General features: G+C 33.0%; 2 protein-coding genes across 2 annotated transcripts in view; both read right to left on the minus strand.

Annotated features, from left to right (window-relative positions):
• Window positions 1-15,878, minus strand: part of LOC139086315 (uncharacterized) — a 28,361-nt gene extending 12,483 nt beyond the window's left edge. The window contains exon 1 of the mRNA XM_070634732.1: window positions 15,284-15,878. Within this exon, the coding sequence (XP_070490833.1) occupies window positions 15,284-15,347 (64 nt within the window). The 5' untranslated portion in view covers window positions 15,348-15,878. The remainder of the gene's footprint in view (window positions 1-15,283) is intronic.
• A 4,062-nt stretch (window positions 15,879-19,940) lies between these two features.
• LOC139086543 (E3 ubiquitin-protein ligase RNF181) lies at window positions 19,941-20,384 on the minus strand. Its single transcript, XM_070635009.1, has one exon. The coding sequence runs from the start codon at window positions 20,382-20,384 to the stop codon at window positions 19,941-19,943; it is 444 nt and encodes a 147-aa protein (XP_070491110.1).
• Between the last annotated feature and the right edge of the window lie 2,392 nt (window positions 20,385-22,776).

A 22,776-nucleotide genomic window follows, 5' to 3' on the forward strand; every position in this document is an offset into this window, starting at 1 on the left:
AGGAAGCAGTCAGTATTTTTGGATTACTTTAGAGATTTAGAGCAGAGCTCGAAGTCGACTCTGTTTTTATATGGAAATTTCCATTCAAGTCAATTCGACTTCATGCAAAACTCAAGACGACTTCGAGTTCTGGTTTGGAGTAAGGCTTTGATATTCTTCTACAACCTTCAGATTAATCTAAGCCTTAGTTTTTAAAATAACAATTATCATCCTAGAAATATCAAGTACGTAGACTTATTCTCAATATCAGGGTAAATCCAGACTCATGCTTTAATCAACCAATTTAGAAACATTCCATTTAACTCTGCCTTAGACCTCGACCTTTTCCTTGACTCCTACACGATTCAACAAACTCTGCACAGCTCTATATCAAGCATTAAGGTCAGCATTTAGCCACAATTTGTACGGGAAAAGTATTTACAAATCGAATTGTGGATGGCTTGAACTGTGAATAAATGACTTACATCCAACAAAGAATTTAATGGGATTGCATTCGTGTTTTTAGGATAGGATCTTGCATTCGGCAATAACTAAATAAGAGGTACCATGATACATTTAGGCACAATTGCCATTTACTTATCTGACAACAGCTTGTGAACGACCAAAGAACTCTTGAAAGGAAGCTGTTGATAGAGACAGTATGGCACTAGATATTAGTAGCAAGGAGACGGAAGCCAGCGATGGAGCCAGCTTTAAGCGCCATTTGATTGAGGCCATGGATCACAATTGATCTCTACAGCCAATTAAGTAAGTAAATAAGTATCTGACATCAGTTGACATGAAACAGCTAGTCAAAATGTCATTAGTTATTCTTAGAAATAGACATATTATTAGTCAAGTAAACACAAGGACTACTGCCGAATCTACTCAGGAACAGCTACTTATAGTTTGTCTTAATCTTCTATTTCCACAAAGTAGCTTAAATACATAATCTAATTCTACTTCTCTACCAGACTTTCTGAAGTAGACAAACCCACTGATATCATCCAACATCACCTGATAACTACAGACTCCTGTGTATCTGCATGCCTTAACAATACAGTATCATTTCATTATTCCGTAGGTGTAAATGAATAAATATTGCAATTGAGAATGTCTTGTTAAGCCTCTTTATGACTAAGCGACATCTTCAATGTCACATTACTGTTCTAGACTGTCTGCATATTTAAATGCATAAACGAATGAATTTTATAGACATAATGGAATAAGCACCAATTTGTTCAAGGAGAATGAAACTTTTCGAATTTTAAATTCTCAAACCTTCCTTTCTGGACATAATCCATGACGAGAGTTGTTGTCTTATTAGTCATAAATTATTATTGAAGTTGGATTATTATGCAATTGTAATTGAATTGGATAGTTTAAGTAATAAATCAAGTTACGATAAACAAGTTTGCATGGATATTATGAGGATCGGCAAATATGATTTCAACTTTCACCTCTGTAACATACAGGAAAAGCATTTGGAATTAGATACCCACATTTGATTATGAAATTGGCTGATGGAGAAGCCATAAAATGCATTTACGTTTAATTTATGTGATAAAATTAATGAATTGATAGTTATGTAACGGTTTTTGAATATTTGAATTCAAATTTCATTAGAAATCATAGCAACTTTCGTTCAAAATCATAGTTTCACACCCTTTTAGTGTTCAGAAAGTAAACAAAAATTAATTTTCACATTTTTCAACAAGAATATCAATTCAGCTATCGCTTAAAGGTACGTAAACCATAAAAGTAAATTAAATGCGTCCCAATTGTCAATTTCTACAACATTTAAAGCCCATTAAGTCACACATTTCTTTCAATTTTAATTTTTTTATTACACATATTCAATTGTAGGAGTTTTGTTGCTATCAAGCTGTTAACAATATGTCTAGCTGTAAACATTCTCTTGTCTGCTATGAACTGAATTACTTTAAAAGACACATGTGTACATAATACATAAAATAAAATAAAATTCAATATTTGCTCCATTTTTAAGTATATCTCAAGAGACGTCTACCTTCAAATGAGTCACCGACAAAATATTTAAAAATCCAATTCACATATTTTCTGAGATTTAATTCATGTCAATGCACTTAACTGTATAAATATACCGCCTGCAAAGATTACAATCAAATAGACTGTTAATTCATGCAAGCTATGATGATACACATTCATAAATCGCACAAAACACGATAATTTTTTATATAAATTCAATTTTTAGTTTTACAAATAATGTTTTAATTGTCACATGTGCATGCTTGTTTTGAAATTAGCTACTTTTTTTTGTTTATTTACTCGTTGCTATTTCGCATTTAATTTTTTATAATTAACAAATCAAATAATGATGTGTATAATGTAGACAGTAGCATAGTTTGTGAGTTAGTTAGTTAATTTTTTTAATTTTGAACAAAAAAACCTTGTTTAATTCCATATCTCTCACACTCTGTTTTCCATATACAATTACTAAATTAATGGAGAAGTCACTAAATAACATAAGAGTATGAAACATCGTCTAGGTGGGTGATTATATAGGTGATGATTATGAGAACTGTTGTAAATGGAATTGTTGTTGAAGTTATGTGATTCTTGGAGGAAATTTTGATGTAATTATGGTTACGAATTGGCTTGAAAATGTCCAATTCTACAAATTTTACCCCGGGTCACCTGTAGTCTGGAGTTGTCTTAAGCTTAGACTTACTATTTGTCGGTAGTTGTTTCTCTTAAGGGACGTTACACACAGATCAAGATGATGTTATGATGATTAACTTGAAAATCATTGATTTTTGAAATTTTGCCCAGGGGCACCGGTAACGAATCAGGGTAATTGATTCTCTGAATGGAAGACCAGGTCAGGATGATGCCATGATGATGATTATAATGATGCATCGAAATGAAAATCTTCAATTATTCAAGCCACAGATGCAAAAACATAAGGAAAACTGGAATTTTACCCCGGGGCAATCAGAACAGATAATGATTTGTTGCGTCCGTGAAAGACACATCATGGCGTTTTTAATTTAGTCAAATGACTTTTATGTGTGTTAAAATCCCAACTTCATCGTCACGGTGTGTCGCTGGGAATTGCACTCTTCAAACGATTGAGAACCAGTGATCTCAAGTCACCCAGTACACTAATGTCTAATGGATCATTCATGAGGAAGATTTATTCTTGATTATCTCTTGAGAATATGAATCAATTTTCCAAATTACTCCATAATCCTCAAAATCTGCAATTTTGGAAGATTGCATAAAATCTGCAAGAGAACATTTGGAATGTACATAAGGATCAAGTGGAGGAAGGAGGGGGTGGTTGTAAATTTTGGTAAATGATTCTGTTTCAAAGCGCTTCGGTTGGGAGTGAAGGTTTAAATTGCTATATTAAGCTTTACGTATTAAATTATTATCGAAGTAATAGATCACAACTGATCTGTACCACCAGCAAAGTAAATAAGTAATCTTTACGTCCATTAAAAGCATTTCCCTAATCTACATCACAATTCCCAATGCTCAAGAAGCACTACATTAATGCTAATCTCCTCAATAATCGATAGAATCACCCATCACGTAATTTTTAAAGCAGTATCAAAGGTGCATTCAAGTTTAAATAATTATTTTTTAGGGTGATCAAATTTGATTTCAGTTAGAAAGACATGGAAAGACGTCAACACGCAATTTTTTTTCTGTACTTTGCGACGATTTTCATGCAAAAAAAAAATGAAAATGATAGAAATCTAATTAAAAGTTTCTTCTTTTTTTGATTCGTTTTTAATTACCGAAATGATTTTTTATTTTATCGTATTGTGACGCACCTCGAGACTGAAATACGAGGGGAAACTCCCATTTCACAAAAAAAGTTAAAGAACTGCACAAAATCATGAATTTAAAAGACTTTTAAATTAATATAATTCATTTATTGCTAGGTGCCCGGTGCTTCGTGTTAATAATCATGTGATTATTGTAAGCTACTAAATTGGAATTTCATTATTTTTTTTTTTATTTATTTTATTTATCTGCTGGTTGAAATTTATTTTCATTTTATAGGATAGGTGGGCAGGTAGCCATCATCATCATCAACAGCATCAAAAAATTTATAGTCGACTCGAAAACAAATTATTTTTACAATCCATACGCAATTACATAATTTATTTTTCCTTCTTTGCCTTCTTTCATGCAGATCCATGCATGATATAAAAATAACAATTTTATTGAATGGAAATTCTTTTATCTAGTAACGGGGCGGGCTAGGTTGGTCACTTTGGGTGGATGATTTTAATGGATGGATTAGCGATGTAGTTGATCATATATTACCGTATATGATTGCAAGCTGGTAATTTATGGATGTTAAATTCAGAAGACAATCCCTGATTTAGAGTGCCTATAGTCGAATGTGTCAATATTCTAGTGCTATATCCTAAGCAAGGACGTGAAACAAGTAGATAACGATCCAATAATGCTTACCAGTGCATATACTAACAATATACTAATAAGCATGCTTTTTTTAGTTGATATCAATCTATTCTGCTTCTGAGAGCACGTTCTTTGTTTGGCTAGGATATTGTATACTCAACTGCTTAGAGTTGATTTTGCCTAGTTTCTGTACCAACATTAGATCCTACTACAACTAATATTCAAGATAACTAATATACACTTCTTCCCAAGAGAGCTCGAGTGGGACTCGAACCCATGTCCTCTTGATTACGTACATACCAAGTGTCATTATCTACTGAGTTACCGAAGGTTGCTAGAGAATGTGGCACAATGCTCATTTAAACCTTACAACTCTCGATTGAACAACTTAACGTAATGTTTAGTTAATAACTAGACTTACGGTCGACTAAAAACATATTCTCCGGAACGTTTCGTAGTCTAGTTAGTAGCTAGACATTATGTTATGATGTCCACTCGGAACGCGGCAATTGGCCTACGTGTGCTCTAGTCAAGGAAGTAAGAAAACTAAGAGTCCACTTGAGACTTCTATCTTTTGGACCAAGACACAAAATCCAACATCAGAATTATCCAACTAACATACTGTAAACATTACTAATTCATATTCTACTCATCAACAGATTCCCATTCTGCGTATTTTTAATTATCATACATGACTTCCGACGTACATATTAGATTAAATGTTTTCAACATATTGGCACATTGTTGTCGAGCATGTTGCAATAAATTTCATTTGTAATAACGGCTGTATATCACACGGAACTATTAACTAAACAATACAATTTTTGATATGATATCTGTTTATGCTTGATAAAGCAATAATGTAATCATATTTGTTTAATTTATTTCCAATTGATAAACGATACGTGTGGAACCGATTCAATGCTGTTATTTTTTCAATTTTGACCTGAATTTTTGAAATATTTTAAGTAGGAAAATTAATAAATCACATGAAAAATTATTTAAATCCACACATAACAAATGTCTAGATCCAAATCCAATGAGATTAAGATTAAGAAATTGAAATGCGCGCCCATCTGATTACCAAATGTAACAGCGACGACCAAAACCAATTTTTTTAGGGCCGTTAAATGAAATATTGGAAATGCAAATTATATTCATATCCACTGACTGTCCCACTCCATCCACATCTTTTGATGATATCAACAGCAAAAAAAAATATTGATACATTTCGATCATTTTCATTTATTTATGGACAGAGAGTGAGTAAATGAGGGAGTGAGATGGAATAATATAAAAAAAAAATTATAAATGATATGCAAAAAAATGCACATCAACTCAATTAATATTTATTTGGACAGTATTTTTTATTTTTATTATATTAAATAAATTGCTCATGAAATGGGATTAACACTTGGCTGGTTTAAATTTTAAATTTCAATTTTACCTCACTTGAATTGTGCGTAAAATGAATGAAATGGTCTAGAAGAGTGACCATGTGTAGTAATTGACTAAAGCGCATCGTTTTGAGTTGAAATGTAAGATTTTTAATGAAATTGAAAGTAGCAACTAAGATTGTTGGATAAATAACGGTTTTTAAATATTTGAACAGTAACTGTCGAAAATATGTGTAAATTAACGGTTTTAAAATATTTGAAAAATAACGTTCAATAAATAACTGTCAAAAATTATTTGAAAATAACGGTTTAAAATGTTTTGAAAATTAACGATCAATAAATTTTTGGAAATATACGGTCAAAAACTGTTCGAAAATAACGGTCAGGAAATATTCGAAAATAACGGTTAGGAAATATTTGAAAATAAACAGTCAAAAATTATTTGAAATACATCGGTCGATTAATATTTGAATCAAGTTTTGAAGCAAATGAACTGATAGATTAAGAGAATTAGGCAGCACACCTTGTTGAAAAACATCGGCTGAAACCGTCTCCGATATACAGTTCATGGTATTTCCATGGTCGCAGCATACAGATTGCCCATCACTGAACTGGATGAACAAACAGTTAGACAGTCTTAGGCAAATGAACCGACAGATTAGATGAACTAAACGACACACATTGATGATAAATCTCGATTGAAACCGCAAGCGGCATACAATTCATGGCATTTCTTTGACCACGACACACAGGTTGCCCACTACGGAAGTAGATGGCCAAACAGTTAAACAGTCAAAAAGACAGGCTAAGGTAAATGAACCAATAGACTAGATGAACTAGACAGAACACCTTGGTGGTAAGCCTCGATCGAAATCACACACGGCATACTGCTCAGTCGAGATTCCCATGATCGCAACACACAGGTTGTCCACCACTGAGCTAGATGAGTAAACAGTTAGACTAGTGATGGGCAATCTGTGAAATGACCATGAACCGTATGTTCTGTGCGATTCCGATCGAAGTTTACCATTAACGTGCGAAATTAAGGTTCTCTACCTCTAAGTTAGACAGTCAAACAGACATACTCAATACTCAACTCATCGAAAAGTCCGTCCAAAAAATTATATTTCGATAGAATTATTATGCACATTACGTCTCGCTCATCATCATCGTCATTCATTCATTGACAACAGAGACATCATCTTCGTCGCGTCGTGTGACTATTATTTGTGTGTACGAATACTTTACAATGATGATTATATACATATATTTTAGTTCAGGACAATAATAGAAACTTAACCTTGACTATGAAATGTATGTAGAGTAAATGCGCGTACTCATTTAAATTATGAAATAGACTCACAGCTCTTATTATATTTTTTTTTTGAGGTATAAAAAGATCAACAGCAGCAGCAGCAAATAAAAAGAAAAACGTGAATATGAAACTTTATATTGAATTTGAAGGAAAGACGTTCTGACGTTATAGATCGTTATAGATCACGGTTTGACTTACAATAGAAGATTTTTTATTTTGTTTCATAGTTTTTAAATAAAAGAATTGTAACAGATGTTATGTGTGGATAATTGATCGCTTTGGGTGGTAGAGTGTGAGGTATGTGAGAGGCATTGCGGAATTTTTGGAATGTGATTTTGTTGCTATTGGGAATCGTGGCTTATGGAATCTTTTGGGGGTCTTTTAGACATTGAAGCTTCCTTAATTGGGTCCTACTGGCATACCAAGAGAGGATGAGCATGACTAGAGCTTCAGGTGCCGTCTAAAGAAAGTCATGAAATCACAATTGATCTCAAAATCCTTGCTAATTGACTGAGAATAAGAGTTAATAGGATTTGAACGCGACAAATAACTCATGGAAAGAAGCAGAAGATCAAGACAGTTTTTCACTTGATATTTGGAATTGGTAATTGACAGCTAACTACAGAGCTAGTTTTAGGGCAACGACAGAGGCTTTTGTAAGCCATGAATGACAATTGATCTGTATTTCCAACAAAGTATGTATACTAAGTAAGTGTAGAGATTCGAACTCTTATCCTACAATACATTATTAATGTTTCTACAATCAAACCGGAGTGACTGCGGGCTTTTTGTTGAGTATCGGATTCGAACTTTCACCTTCCAATACACGATTAGTGTTTCAACCATTTAACTATGCAGCAGCTTCCCTAAGATATGACTGTGCCATTCAAAATGGCACAAAAACCAATATAACATGACATGAGTTATCTCATTTAATTCCAGTTGCTTAAAACCTAAACATTTGACACTTCAAAGTATGTTCAACGAGTCCATGGAAAAAAGCTGTTGACAGAAACAATATTGCATTTGGTATTAGAAATTGGCAAGCGGAAGCCAGCGATAGGTCCAGTTTCAGGCGACATCTGTAGGAAGTCATGGATCACAATTGATCTGTATTGCCAGCGAGTAAGTAAGTGCCTTTAAGAAACCAATCCGTTTTATAACTAACCATACTAATAATTCAACAATTGAAACTTGATCCATCACTCAATTTCCTTTCCAAACATACACTTAATCTGCCCATTACCCAAAAAAATTCATCAAAAAGCATTAGTCCATATATATATTTGTATTATGATCCACAAATGATGCAATCCATTCCATAATGTTCCACATTTCATAGACATATTTCATCAACAAAAGATCACATACACATAATGACAATTAATTAAAGGAAATGCGCTTCAGTTGCCTAACAAAGAGCACATCAAAGCCACAAACAGCACTAATTCCAACTATGTAGGCTATAAAGGCACAAAGATTCTTACGATGCTGCATCAAATATTTTGCTCCACATTTTTAATTATATTAAATTTCAGCATTGTTATTAAATTACATTACTCATCATGTCGAAGGCAGTAAAATCAAGCATTAAGATTCAGGCACAATTAAAAATTGCTTTTTTTTTTGTTTAAGCGTGTCAAATGCTGTGGGAATTGTGTCTGTCAGATAAACTCTTTTTTTATTACATAAAGTCACGCAACAAATTGATTTTAACTGCTTTTTGTCGCTGCCTTATCATCATAAAGGCTTATCGCCGTGATAAATCGTGAATTAAATTAAACTGCGGAACTGTCTTTTCATTTTGGCTAATTCGGGGCTATTAATCAGTCATTTTGCACACAAAACGAGATTGAATTAAGAAGATTATTACTCATATAAGTATTTTACATAATAATTGCATTAACATTATAAAAAGCAGCACAAGAAACTCAATGTCGATGTCTACATTTGGAGCTTTATAGAATATTTTTTTTTTTTATATTGTTTCGTTGATTTCAATAGCGCCAACAATTTGTCAACTTAGATCATCGATTCTTCTATTGAATAATATTATATTTCCATTGTTTGTGGAAGTGTTCTTTTGAGACTTGAAAATGTTATTAAGTGGGATCCTGCAGATGTCCCCAATGTAGATTCAATATAGAATTATTTCATGGGAGTCGTTCTTGAGTGAGGTTATGGTTACAGGGATTAGGGGATCTAGAGGCAAGCTTTCCCGAAGTTTTCGTCTCAACAAATTCCTGAAACCAGGACCGAGACCGAGACCGAGACCGAGAAGGTGATCGTAACCGGGAATGAGACCGAGACTGAGAACGAGACCGAGATCGGGAAAAAGACCGAGACCGAACTACTCATCTAGTCTCGGTCTCGGCATCGTGAACTCTTATTCTTGAAGTAGTTAGAATAAGAGAGCAGGAAGTCAAAAAAAAGTAAGGTTCGGCCAAGAATCGCATACCTTTTGTCTTAAGACCAGCAATTTTGGATGAACCCTTCCGAGAATACAGTTTTCACAGAATGAAACCAACTGCGAGGAATATGGAGCAGTGGTGGACAACCTTCTATGTTTCACGGCACACTTTGGTGGTAAGCCTCGACAAAAACTGCACACGGCATAGAATTCATGACATTTCCAAACATTTCTGACGTCATACTATTGTGCCGCGGTTCACAGGTTGTCCAACAATATCCTAGAGTCACTGGATCCTCCTATGTCTATCAGACAATATCAGACAATTTACCAAAATGACTACATTTGCCTACAGTCCTTTAAAAAGCCACTTAAAACTTAAGCAGCAAACTGGTGCTTATGCTTAACATCCATCCACCATGCCAATATGACATCATTGTACAACTCCTCCCAAAATAAAGCTTCTCATTCTTCATACCTCATCTATTAAGTAGCTTCGTCTAAAAATGATCTTTATTGATCATATTTTGCATTATTTTACGGTTATTGAGCATGATTTTAATTGAATTTTCAGCTTATATGTAAAAATCATTTATTCTTCCTAAATGCCAAGCGTTAAGAAGCACGTAAAATTTTTTTCTTTATGATTCAACTGAAATTTGTAATCGAAATGTAATTCTACACATCATTTGCATAGCAATTATGCATTAGAATGTGCATCGGTCTCGCAGTAGTTATACATTAGAGTGAATTATAATGAATTAGAAGATATTTGTTACATATTGAACTGCTGAATGCATCGATTATGCATTTTATGGATTAATCGTGCATTTTACGTATCGATTACATATTGATTTAGTTTTAAGTATATAGAGTTGGATGATGATTTGCATTTTTTGTATTTAGATGCATTTCTGGATTGATTTCATTGCAATTTTACACATCAGTTACATATTAATTGCATATCAATTTTAGCTACATATCGAAATAAATGTCAACTTCAATATAAATCAATTAAACACAATTTAACTAATTTTACACATTAGTACACATCATTTACATATCAATGACACTGTTTACAAATCATTATGTACGATTACATCTCAAATATCAATTATATGATTTTACAGATCAATATGTACTTTTACATATCATGCAAAATACCTAAAATTACACATCATTATATACTTTTACACATTATTACACATCCATTACTCGGTTTACACATCATTATGTATTATATTACACTTCAAACATCAATTACATATCAAATGCATAAGCTGTAAGCTAAAATATATCATTGCATACTTGTTCACATAATTTACATATCAACAATACACTTTTACACTTCAATTCCCTACTTTTACATTTTAATGGTCAATTAAACGTATTTAAATGAAATATTTCACTTCTTTTTGCATAAAACCTGTTCATTTCGCAAACACTTATCCAATTAAGTGCCAAAAATCTCTTAAAAGCTTGTAAATCTCATAATAATCTCTCAAAATATGATAATATCAACCATATTAAGTAAGCATTTCAATAAAATAAACAAAAATTCAACTGCAAATATCGCAAAATCATTTAATTTCAAAGTCAACAATATTTTTTTGCACTCAATCAACATAATCTCTTAAAAGTTCAATCACAGCTTAGACATATCATACTTCCATATCATCAAGAACAAAATCCGATTATGATGATTATTTGGATTTTGATGAAAAAAAAAAGTCAATGGCAACTAAGAGTGAATTTTATTACCGTAAATATCACATAAAAATTACACATAAATGCAGATCAAGTCTGTATAAGCTTCTTTCCAAAGCTGATTTATTCGATACGAATGTTTAATGGATGAAAATCTCATAAAATAGCAGCAATAAAGCCTTTATTCAAAGCATATACATGCATGCAACGATTTTGTGTATCACTTGTCCTTACATCGATTAGCTTATGGCATTAAATGATGAGATATTCATTTGTGTATTGGCTAAAAATAGCAATCAATAAAAAGGGCGAAAAAGTGTTAAATTGCATTTTTATAAGCAGTTAATTTATGCGAGCAGAGGCAGTGATATTTTGCGTTATTGAATGAGATCAAATCATACAAAAATTACAGAAATTTCCTTTCTCATATTTATAGGTTTTAGAGGTTAGGGGGAATGTGACTTTAGATGGAATGTAAAGTATTTTGTAAATTTACATCGTTCACATGAATTTACATAATTAATTCACAAATTTGCATAATTATTGGCGCCTAAATGATTGTTTACATTAGTTTGGACGACTAAATGTTCGATTTTACATTGATTTTGTCGCCAAATCTTTGTTTACATCATTTTAGGAGCCAACTTCATTAATTTTTAACTTCAAAATCATTGTTTACTTAATTATTGGCGCTAATATCAAAGTTTACATTAATATTGGCATCAAATTAATGATTTACGTGAATTTTGGTGCTAAAAACTTAAATTTTTACAACTTTCAACTTCAAAATCAATGTTTACTTAATTATTGGTGCCCAAGTCATTGTTAACTTGATCATTGGCGCTTAAGTCATTGCTAACTTGATTATTGGGGCCAAAATCATTGCTTTTATGGATATTTTGTGCCAAAATCAGAATTTTTTGCAATTTTTGGAATTCAAAATCATTTTTAGTCAATTTTTGGCGTCTAAGTGCTTGTTTACAATAGTTTTGGCGCCTTAATCATTGTTATTTATGTTTATTAGGTCCAAAATCATGGTTTACATGACTTTTGGTGCCAAAATCTGAATTTATACAATTCCTGAAGTCAAAAGCATTATTTACATAATTTTCCCGCCAAAATCTTTGTTTACATTTTGAATTTTCGTCTAAAATTCTCCAAAAAATCATCAAAAATTCCCCAAAAATCCACAAACTCCATCACCAATTCCACCCAAGCTACAATCACCCTGCCATCAACATTACAGCAACTAATTGTCTGAGCAATTTCGAGTCTTCCATTCACTGACTCAAAGAGCTGAGGCAAAAAAATAACAACAAAGTTTCATACTTTATTTGATTGCGCTTGAAAAAGTAACACACACTCCCAGTTTAGTGCTCAAATAGCCGAAAAAAATGGTAATAATAAAAAATATCTTTAAAAAATCGCGTGATACATATGAGAAATGAAGTTAAACTTAATATGTATATTGGATGGTTTTTGACCTTGACAAAAACTACTACTTTAAGACTTCATTGTGTGCTTTATGCTGCTTACTATTGCTAAGATCACTGCTTGCGCTCTATGCATTTTGCAAAATAAAAACTGCTATACTATATGTGACTTATTATAGCACATAAATCTATATTGTATGTTTGTAAGAAATAATAAAAAGTAACAAGCAACTCAAAGAGTCTAACAAAGCAAAGGTAGCAAAAAAAAAAAATCGAAACTTTCAATGATCACACCTTCTTTTTTTATTTCTCTTCATAATGTTGTGTACCACTATGTGTATCTCTGTACAGTCTATTTTATTTTTTTGAGAACATTAAGTCGTGCTAAATTGTTGATATTTTATATATAATTTCCTTCATTTATCTCTCTTTGGACTCGACTCTTTGTGCCTGCTGCTGATGATGATTATGTGAAACATATTTTTATTTTGAGGTTATGTTTTATGTAATCTGTGAATTTTTGGACGAGATATGATTCATGTTGTTGTGTTAAATAGGACATATGATTCGGATTGGGTAGAGTAGCTTGATTATCTGACTTAATTGAATTTGAGTAAGTTCCAAACTAGAGTTGACAGGACTCCAATGTGGAGGCGCCTCCAAAAAAAAGGGAAGTCTAACTCCATGGAGTCCAGACTTCATAGTTCAGTTACTTTCAGTTTTTTGACTTTTGGAGTCGTGACTCCTAAGACCTGCCAACTCTGTTTCAAACCATTTCACTAAGACACCAACTTATATCCTACATCAGTGGTGGACAACCTTGTATTTTTCGTGGCACACCTTAATGGTAAGCTTCTACCAATGTCGCACAATACATAATAGCACACCAGTGTGTCACACTGCATACTGCAGATTTGTACACTAGTGTGTCGCGGCACACAGATTGTCCACCACTGTCCTAGATCAGCCATTTATGCTTACTAACTTCTCTTGCCGATCAGATCGATTTTGATCCATCAACCATCCATAAAATCCAAAAATGCCACTTTAAATGTCCCCAAATCTCCACTTTTCCCTCCATATAAGTACATACAACCTTTACATCATCTCTTTCTTCAGGCATTCCATGTCCTGAATCTAAGGATCTCATAACTTTTTTCACTCGCAATTATTTTAATCAAAAAAGTTTAGCGATGCATTTAAGGCTAATTAATTTATTATTTAAAGATGAATGAGAGTTGATAGCTCTGGATTGCAGCTACGGTTTAAAGATTAAGATAATGACTGTGCATCATGTACGATGACTTAAGTCACAACATGTATGTAAGGTAAATTGTTGATGGGAGTTTGTAAAGGTTGTGTGGATGAGATTGGTTTGAAGCGCAGTAGCTGATGTTTTTAAGATTGAATAAATGTTTGATTTTGCATCTAAGATGCGAATCGAGAATGAAGCAAAAACTGCATTGATGCTAACAATGATGCAGAAAATTGATAAGTACAAGAAGCAAATTAGTACAGTAATTGCTCTCTGTTTATCCACTAAATTCTAAATTTAAGATTAGTAACCATTCTAATTTATGGCTCAATTATAAATCTTTGCTAATTTGTGTCTGTAATACAATAAAAAATCAGACTACTGACTCATAAAAGACATAAACTTTGCATCAACAATGCACAAATGATGCAAAAATTTATTGCATTTACAAAAGGAAAATAAAATTGCATCAAAGATGCAAGAATAAAATGCCAACTTCACTCGAGATGCAAAAATAAAATGCCAACTTCACTTCAGATGCAAAAAAATGAAACATAAGTTTGATGTAAAGTTTGAAAAAAATGATGCGAAATTTGAATAATTGATGCAAACATTTAAATAATTTCAATTTGAAACGTTTTTATTTGAGTGGTTCAATAAAATTCAAGTTCCAACTCTTATTAAGAACCAGACAAGAAGCTAGTCAAGAAATTCTACACTTTTAGGAAGTTTCTGACAAGGACAGAATACAAAGAAATGCAAACTTTGAGTTTACCATGAATTAAATGTTCCAGGATGGACAATATGACATGATATCTAGGTAGGGTTTTCAATCCCGGGATTAAATTGATTTTAAACCTGGGATCAGTCCTGGGATTCAGTTTATTTTAATCTTGGAACTGAAAATTCTATGTCTTGGTAAAAATTAGACCTAAGTCCGACTAATGACATATTTAACGGAATATTCTGATGCAAGTGTCATTAGTTGACCGTAGGTCTAGTTATTAACTAGACATTATGCCAAATTGTCCACTCAAGGTTAATTTACATGATCACAGCAAGATCCAGCCCAAAACCAAACCTAATATTCAGAATTACATCGAAAAATGCAGCAATTTGCTTAATTTAATTCATTTCAAACTAAAAGCTTGCTAAAAGGAAAGCAATTGCCTTCCTAACAACAACCTAAATATCCATGCTTATCGAAATCATCGTCTAGTACGTTAAGTAATAAAACAAATTACTGAATAAAGTTGCAGTTATTTGCTATTTGGTATTAAAATCGAATTTATACATAATATATTTATAAATCTCTTACAACAACAGCACCAAAATAAAAGAGTATATATAAAATCCAATGAGACTGACCTGTTGCAAAAAGATATCCAGCAATGGCCACTAGTACAATTAATGATGATGAACGCATCAACATTTTATGGCTGCTTATATTAAATTATTAACAATATAAGCTTCTTCTTCTTCTTCTTGCTTCGTCCGTCCGTTCGGGTCTTCTTCTTTTATATCTATATATGCAGAGATGTATGTTGTGATGTTATTATGTCACTGCCGTTTTTTCAATCAACACTGTTTATTGATATTTTTATTATTATTATTTTTTTTTTGAGGTTATGAAATTAATCTATAAAAAATTGACGATTTGTGTCTGAATAAGAAGTCAATAACATATCCAGCCTGATTTCATTGATGACTGCGTACGTACGCGATAAGATCTTTATATGTACACGTAGCTGCTTATCTGTTTAATGAATTGCAACTTATTTCACCTTTTTTTATATATGATTATTCACTATGCTATGCTATGCCTTAATATCAATAAAATGTATGTATAGATATCACACGAAATAAAATTGCAGCAACGACTGTATGTATGAGTAGAGAGTGCACAACAGAGAGCAAAAAATTATAAAAAATTTACGCGTAAATAGTCAAGCATCTATCGAATGCAAGGTATATTTGAGTACTGAGTTGGATATATTTTTTTACATTGTGGAAACAAGGCACAACATTACTTGCTTAGTTTCAGTGAGAGAAAATCTTAGAAATTGGCAGTGGGGATGATGTGAGGGATAGCTGAAAAAAAAAAACAAAACAAAATCGGAGATCACATCCAATGGATGGATGTAGTTGTGTAGAGTAAGCAGCTTTGTAATGTTGAAGACGAAAGAAGTAAAAAAAAAATGGCAATGTGATGCAACTGCTTGTGTTTCTCTTTCTCGTGAGCCAGCACGAGTGTCTCCTTAATGTCTTTTAAACTTCTTTCGTTTCTTTTTCTTGGTGCTGCATTTTTTTTTTTTTACATTTACATTTTTATTTTCGCTTACTTCTTTTCTTCTTTTTGACCGTACGGGTCGTTGATTGTGTTGCTGGAGATTTATATTAGCTGCTTTCTTTTAACTCTCTTGGGAGTCGTTCGGTTGTAATGTCAATGGAATAAGAATTGAACCTTCTGGAGCAATCTATAGGAACTATCCTAGCCGTACTTGCTTGAGTAGCTATCTTGTTATAAACTTGACATTCCATGACAACAAGTAACACAATGTCAAGTTTAGTGCTATGCATATGGTCGACTGATTGCAGTTTGTTCCGCTCGGGTTGCTTTAATATTTTGTTTTTGTTGCTGATCAATTATGGCTTACAGCTTGAATTAACTGACGCTTGAATTTGGCTCTATCGTTGACTGCTGCTTGCCGATTGAGGATTACCTATTCCAGAACCTATTTACTCTACATTTTCAAAAATCCAACCTTTGAGAATGCTAGGCAACAGACAGTATATGACCAAACTTCGATATAGTTCAATTAAACATAGTCAATTGTGTGTTGGTCGGTCACTTGGCATCTGCATGCTTTCTATGCAAATTGTACCATGATAAATTACAGATTATTGGTTGCCTGCTGACTCTGCACATCCTAGAAGTCCATCATTGAGAATGCTAGAAAACAGAAACTTTGTAGGTCTATTGCTTGTCACTTACATGGTTGCCATGTAATTGCATTGCATTGTCTACATGAAGTCTGAAGAGTTCCAATTTTGATCTAAGGACAGCGCCAAAAATTTGTCTGAAAGTTTGTAGATCCACGTCCATGAATCCAGCTTTAAAACGATTCCATGCCTTTCTCCTAGATACCATATCAGTACTGATCAGCACCTAGTCAACATAATCCTCAATACTAATCCAATGCAGATCCAATTCCCACCAGAACTCCCAAATCCCCCTCCCAAAAGTTAACCATCAATACTGAATGACCCCCAAAATTTACAATACAATAAAACTGAATATTTAGTTGAATCGTATATGAATAAATATATATTACGTCAATGAAATGAATTTTGCACGTTTATGGACCGATTATGACCTACCTTAATGTATTCATATTCACTTTTCTTTTCATTCATCAAAAAAGAATACATAAAAGAAATTTTTTTATTTGTTTGTATCTTGAATGTGAAGTTTATGGCTTTATTTTTTTGCGACTTGGTGTGTCTTTTTTGTCATTGATGAGTGTGCATTGATGAGATGGGGATTGATTATTATTGGGGATTGATGGAATATGTGATTGCTACCAGTACTAGGCAAAATATGCCACTGAAAAGACATGATTGACTGACCATTTTGTACTTGCCTACCTACTCAGCTGGTCATACAGTCACCACTAGCCAGCTCCCGAATCCAAGTGCAATACTGTCTTGATCGACTACTTCTTTCCATGAGACTTAAAGACCGTTTTGGACAGCATTTAATACATCATGATTAAAAGCCATATTATCGTGACAATTCAGCCATGATCTATCAAATCAGCATTTCCCATCTATATCGGTTGCCTCCAACAAATGATCTGTCTGAGCCGTCCACAGCACACGATCACAGTAATGCAACATGATACTCTGCCACCTCAGCTCACATAACATCTTAGTATCCATTTCTCCAAAGTCCAAAAAGAGTCACAAGAGTCTCAGTCAAAGAAATTCAAGTCACTACCAAAATGCAAAGTGTCAAGTTCCTTGGGTGTCAAGGAGACAAAATGATCAGTTTTGAATGACACTAATTCAAATGGTAATTTAATATTTCAGTGGATGTGACCGCAATGTAAAATGAATACACTCCAGATCATGTGATGAATCTTGTTTGCAGATTTGAGATACAAGGTCAGGTGACAAATTCATATTCCGGCTTTTAGGGCTACTTAGTCTAGAATTTGCAGGTCTTAAGCATCTCTATAGACACAGATCAAGGCTGTTCATGCTTAATTATCTGAGAATATCTTGTTTTGTACCATCAACCCATCATTGCCATAAATACATCACAGCATGTGACATAAACAAATTTATACGACAAATACAGTTAGTTCCTCTAATTAGCCATAATCAAATCATCAATGGTTAAGCATCAAGACATATATCCATAAAAAATGCATCTAGAGCACACGACTTGGAATTCTCATTAACCAAAAAATTCAAATATCTTAAATCGCTACATAATTAATGTATATGCACAGATGTAACACTTTGTGTTGTTCTGGTCGTTAAATAGCAAAAGGCAATCAATTTAGTGAAAGAAAAATGGAAATTTTTACAGAATATAGCTATAGTTCGTGCTGGCAATAATAGCACAAAATCAATATTACTGCATAATAGCACGCAAGAGTCAGCAACAAGAAGACATTGTCGTCAATATGATAAATTGTTGACTGTTTTTCGTGAATTTTTTATTATTTTGAAGGCTGGAAGTTGAGTTGGAACCAGATGTCATTTTTGGTCTAACTGGCAATGACTTTATCGCAAGAAGATACCATTTGAGTATGCTGCCTGTCAGGTAGGGTTAGGTCTGCAAATATGTAGGGATTAGGATGGGTATGGTGCCATGTGAGTATGCTGACAGACCTGACCCTGACAGACCGGGTGAGATCGGTAACTAGATAGAGATTTGGTTAGGATACATACCCAAAATCGGATTTTTACCCAAATTGCTGTAAAAAATGCAAGTATCTACTGAAAAATAAGAATCAGTACATCCAATTACCTTCCAAACTTAACCTAAAACAAAGCCAAACCTTGATCTGAATGCTGTCAGTCTAAATATCTCCAAACATACTTTAAGTTTACGGAAAAGCAGCAACTAAATGCCGATAATTCCAAAAATAATCATCATTATGCTAACGAATAAATCATCAAGAAGCATGCCCCGTCGATTAATAGTTTAAACATGCTGAAAATAGTTCTAACAAAAAATTTTTGACAGCAATGCGGCCATTAGACTGAATAATACTAAAGGTTAGTCACGAGGCTTGCCAGTCGCCCATCAAATTGATGACATTTCATATATTTTGTAGCAAATCATAAAATTCCAATTTTAGAAGAACTCATAAAGCACTTGAACTTTATCAGTCGGTAGTAATTTACTTAATAAATATGTATAACGCATTTGAGTTAATTCTCTGCCACCGAAAATTGTCTTTTATTAATTTATTTACTAAAAAGTGTACATATAGCAATTCCCTCGTAAATATATATGTGTAGCAATAATATAAAATTGATTGGAATGAATCACTAATTCACCTCTATAATGTGTAATAATGGAACCCAATGAGAGACGTTTGGAAATAAAAAGTCGTTATTTTTTTGAAAAATTTGAATTTTTCCCGCAGTTTTTTTAAAAACTAATTTTGATAATTTTTAGGTTATTAATTGTAGTTGGCTGGACATAAATGATGGAAAATCTCTTGCTCACTCCTAATTAATCGATTACTATCCATAAAACTGCAGATAAGCAAGTAATCAGCCTAAAATTGATGTCTAAACTTTCGATATGGAGAAAAAAAATTGAAAATTTCAAAATAAAAGCTATAATATTGAATCTAGTTGTCATTTCATTGGATTGTAACAAACTAAGAAACCAGCACAAAGAAGACAAAAAAAAAAGAGAGGAGAAGCTAGTGCATATAATAAATTGTCTATAAAAGCGACATAGACAAAAGAAGATTGTCAATTGTCAATTTTGATCATCTCAACCGAACATTGAATTGTGTAATGCTTCAATATTTTCTTGTTTCCGTTGTTTCCTCTTCTTTGCCTCTTCGTATTCCTCATCATCTGTTTTCATTTCTGATCGACATAGAGGACATGTATTGGTGCGATTAAGCCAAGGTAAGATGCATTCATCATGAAAATCATGGCCACATGGTAATGTTAAAAACTTCTCATCGCTCAAATTTTCATTTGGTGCTAAACAAATTGGACATTTTTCGTCGTGTATCGTAACAAGTCGTGACTTAAGACTGTTTATTAATTCCTTCGATGTTGGCGGCGGTAAACGATCTGTGTTAAATTGCATATCCAATTCATCGTAACCGCTTTGACGCAAAAATCGTACCATTAGCATTAATTGATGTTCAGCAACACGATCGTCATCAATTGGCTGAAAGTTCATCTCTTGAAAGTAATCTGTCATTTTTAATCTGCAATTTATTATTATTTCTCTATTATTCTCTGGTCTGTAAAGGAAGAACGAGAAAAAATAAGATGTAGAGCAAGATGATGATGAGGAGGAGGTTAAATAATAAAAAATAATTAAGCAAAACTTGCATGAATGAATGCAAAAAGATTTAATTAATTAAAAAAAATCTGTCGAATCAGAGAAAAAAAAAAAATTTTTCAATTTTGTTGTGCACGACGGAAGGGAAAATCTTGGACTGAAAATTGAATTAAGAATATTTAAAATTCATTATAGATAAAATAATATTATGGATAATTGGGGTAGGATTTAATTTAATTAAAATATTATTATTATTCAACTATCTTTTTCATTTTTTCGATGAGAGAATTCCGAACTTTTTTTTTAAGAAATAATTAAGCTGTTTTAGGGGGAATTGATGGCTTTTGCTGTGGGTGTACTTTATGAATAGCTATATTGCCGTAAGTATTATGCGAGGCAGGGTCATATCAACAACAATCTATATAACAGATTGAAAGATCGGCCTCTGATGGGAATTGGACTCCAGTCTTCACAGAAGAAGGTTTCAAACATCCAGTCTGTTACCAAACCAACAGACCATTAAGGCATTATTTTCGCACTGGCAGATTCGACTAAATATGCCTCGATACTTCAGATTGCATAATACTCATAAGGAAAATTGATGGTTTTGCGGAGCCATCGCAGTAATTTAGAACAAACTTGCAGTCTGTTTTCTTAACAAATTAGTTCCAAATTGTTAAGAGGCAATAGCACAAGTCAATTAATAGATTCTAAATCCGACACCAGAGATGTGTAACTATGGCTTGATGCCGGATTCAAATAGATTCGGTATTTCTGCATTTCATGAATTACAATTCAATTTTAAGAGACCTAGCCACCGGCTATTACAACTTTGGGTACCCAGGGTATATCAATGCAATGTATCTAGCCACAATTTCAGTGTCAATGTGCCATAATTCCGCGAATACGAGTTGGTTTAACTAGAAACAGTCAAAAAGCACCCAAATCCGACTAGAACGAGTCTACAAGCCTTAGAGATTCAATCCGAATTCAGCACATTTAAAGTCACACCGGTAGCTAGATTTTTGATCGCTTTATGCTATTCGGGATAGATTTATCTAATGAAACATTTAGAAGCTAGGCGACAAACCTCTAAATGCCAATTTAATAGAACAAAATGATTCAATTTTAAATAAATTTTGAAAAAATTTCAATGTTTACTTCTTTTGAAAAACATAATTTGCCCGCCAAACAAAATTCAAACACCAATTATCTGTTATAAAATTTTGTTTTTTATTATAGATTTATTTCCAATAAGCCTAAAAGCGAACACATTTTCTTCACTTCATAGAATAAATTTATTCATGCTATACAATAATATAACCAATTAAAGTCACAATCCCCCTAGCTTGCAAGCTCCATACCAAAATTTTCCAAAAATAACTTTTCTGTACATGAATTAATTTCAAAAAAATTGAATTTTAATTAAAACGATGATGTTTTCATAAATTATTAATCTTCTGCAAAAATATAATAAAAAAGATTGAAGGATTTATGAGGAAAAATAAAATAAATTTATGAGGTAGAAAAATACGTGAAATAAGAGGATGATTTACTTTTTTTTTCATTCATACTGTACAAATTTTTTTTTGCCAAGCTCTTGTCATCTCTAATTTGAACATGAGATTGTGGAAAATTATGCAAATTACACAATTTTGTCGTAAAATTTTCTACCTCATCATCGTCGAATTTTTCATGGACAATATTTAAGATAAGTAGGAAGTTGCAATGAGATATGGGTGCTGGGCTAGAGTTTGATATCGTGTCTATGGACGCTAATGGGAGTCATTTGCTAATGATGTCTAACATTCAGATTCTCAATCTTCCAATACAGAACTGTATGAGCTCCAAACCTAACGGACATTTAAGGAAGAAACTCGAAAGGCACACGGTATGAGGAAGATTCGCCAGGTCAGCCTGAGCTTTACCTCCGACTCATACCCAGAGTCACGTCGGCTCAAAGACACTATTTCCCGACAATTTACACCGTGTGCCTTTCAAGCGAAGTTTAAAAGCTCAAGCCCCTTAACAGACCTCATTTGCAGACGTCTCCAACATCTATCATGCTCAAAAATGGCAACTTAAAAACATCCAGTAAGGAAATTCTTCTCATAACCTCGAAGCTATTCAAGTTCATGTCAAGTCAGTCAAAATGAGCATTCCAGCCCATATTTTCTGCATTAATCTACTCTAAAAAAATGTATGGTATTTAAAAATTAATGCGAATACCGCATATCTGAAAATACATTTCATTTCATCCACCATCTAAAATGTGTATAGATGTCTGGAGTTTTTTGAAGAAGAAAGA

The sequence above is a fragment of the Chironomus tepperi genome, unplaced genomic scaffold, assembly GCF_022539635.2.
Source record: "Chironomus tepperi strain 1889 unplaced genomic scaffold, CSIRO-AGI_Ctep_v1 contig_85, whole genome shotgun sequence".
Classification (NCBI taxonomy): Eukaryota; Metazoa; Arthropoda; class Insecta; order Diptera; family Chironomidae; genus Chironomus; species Chironomus tepperi.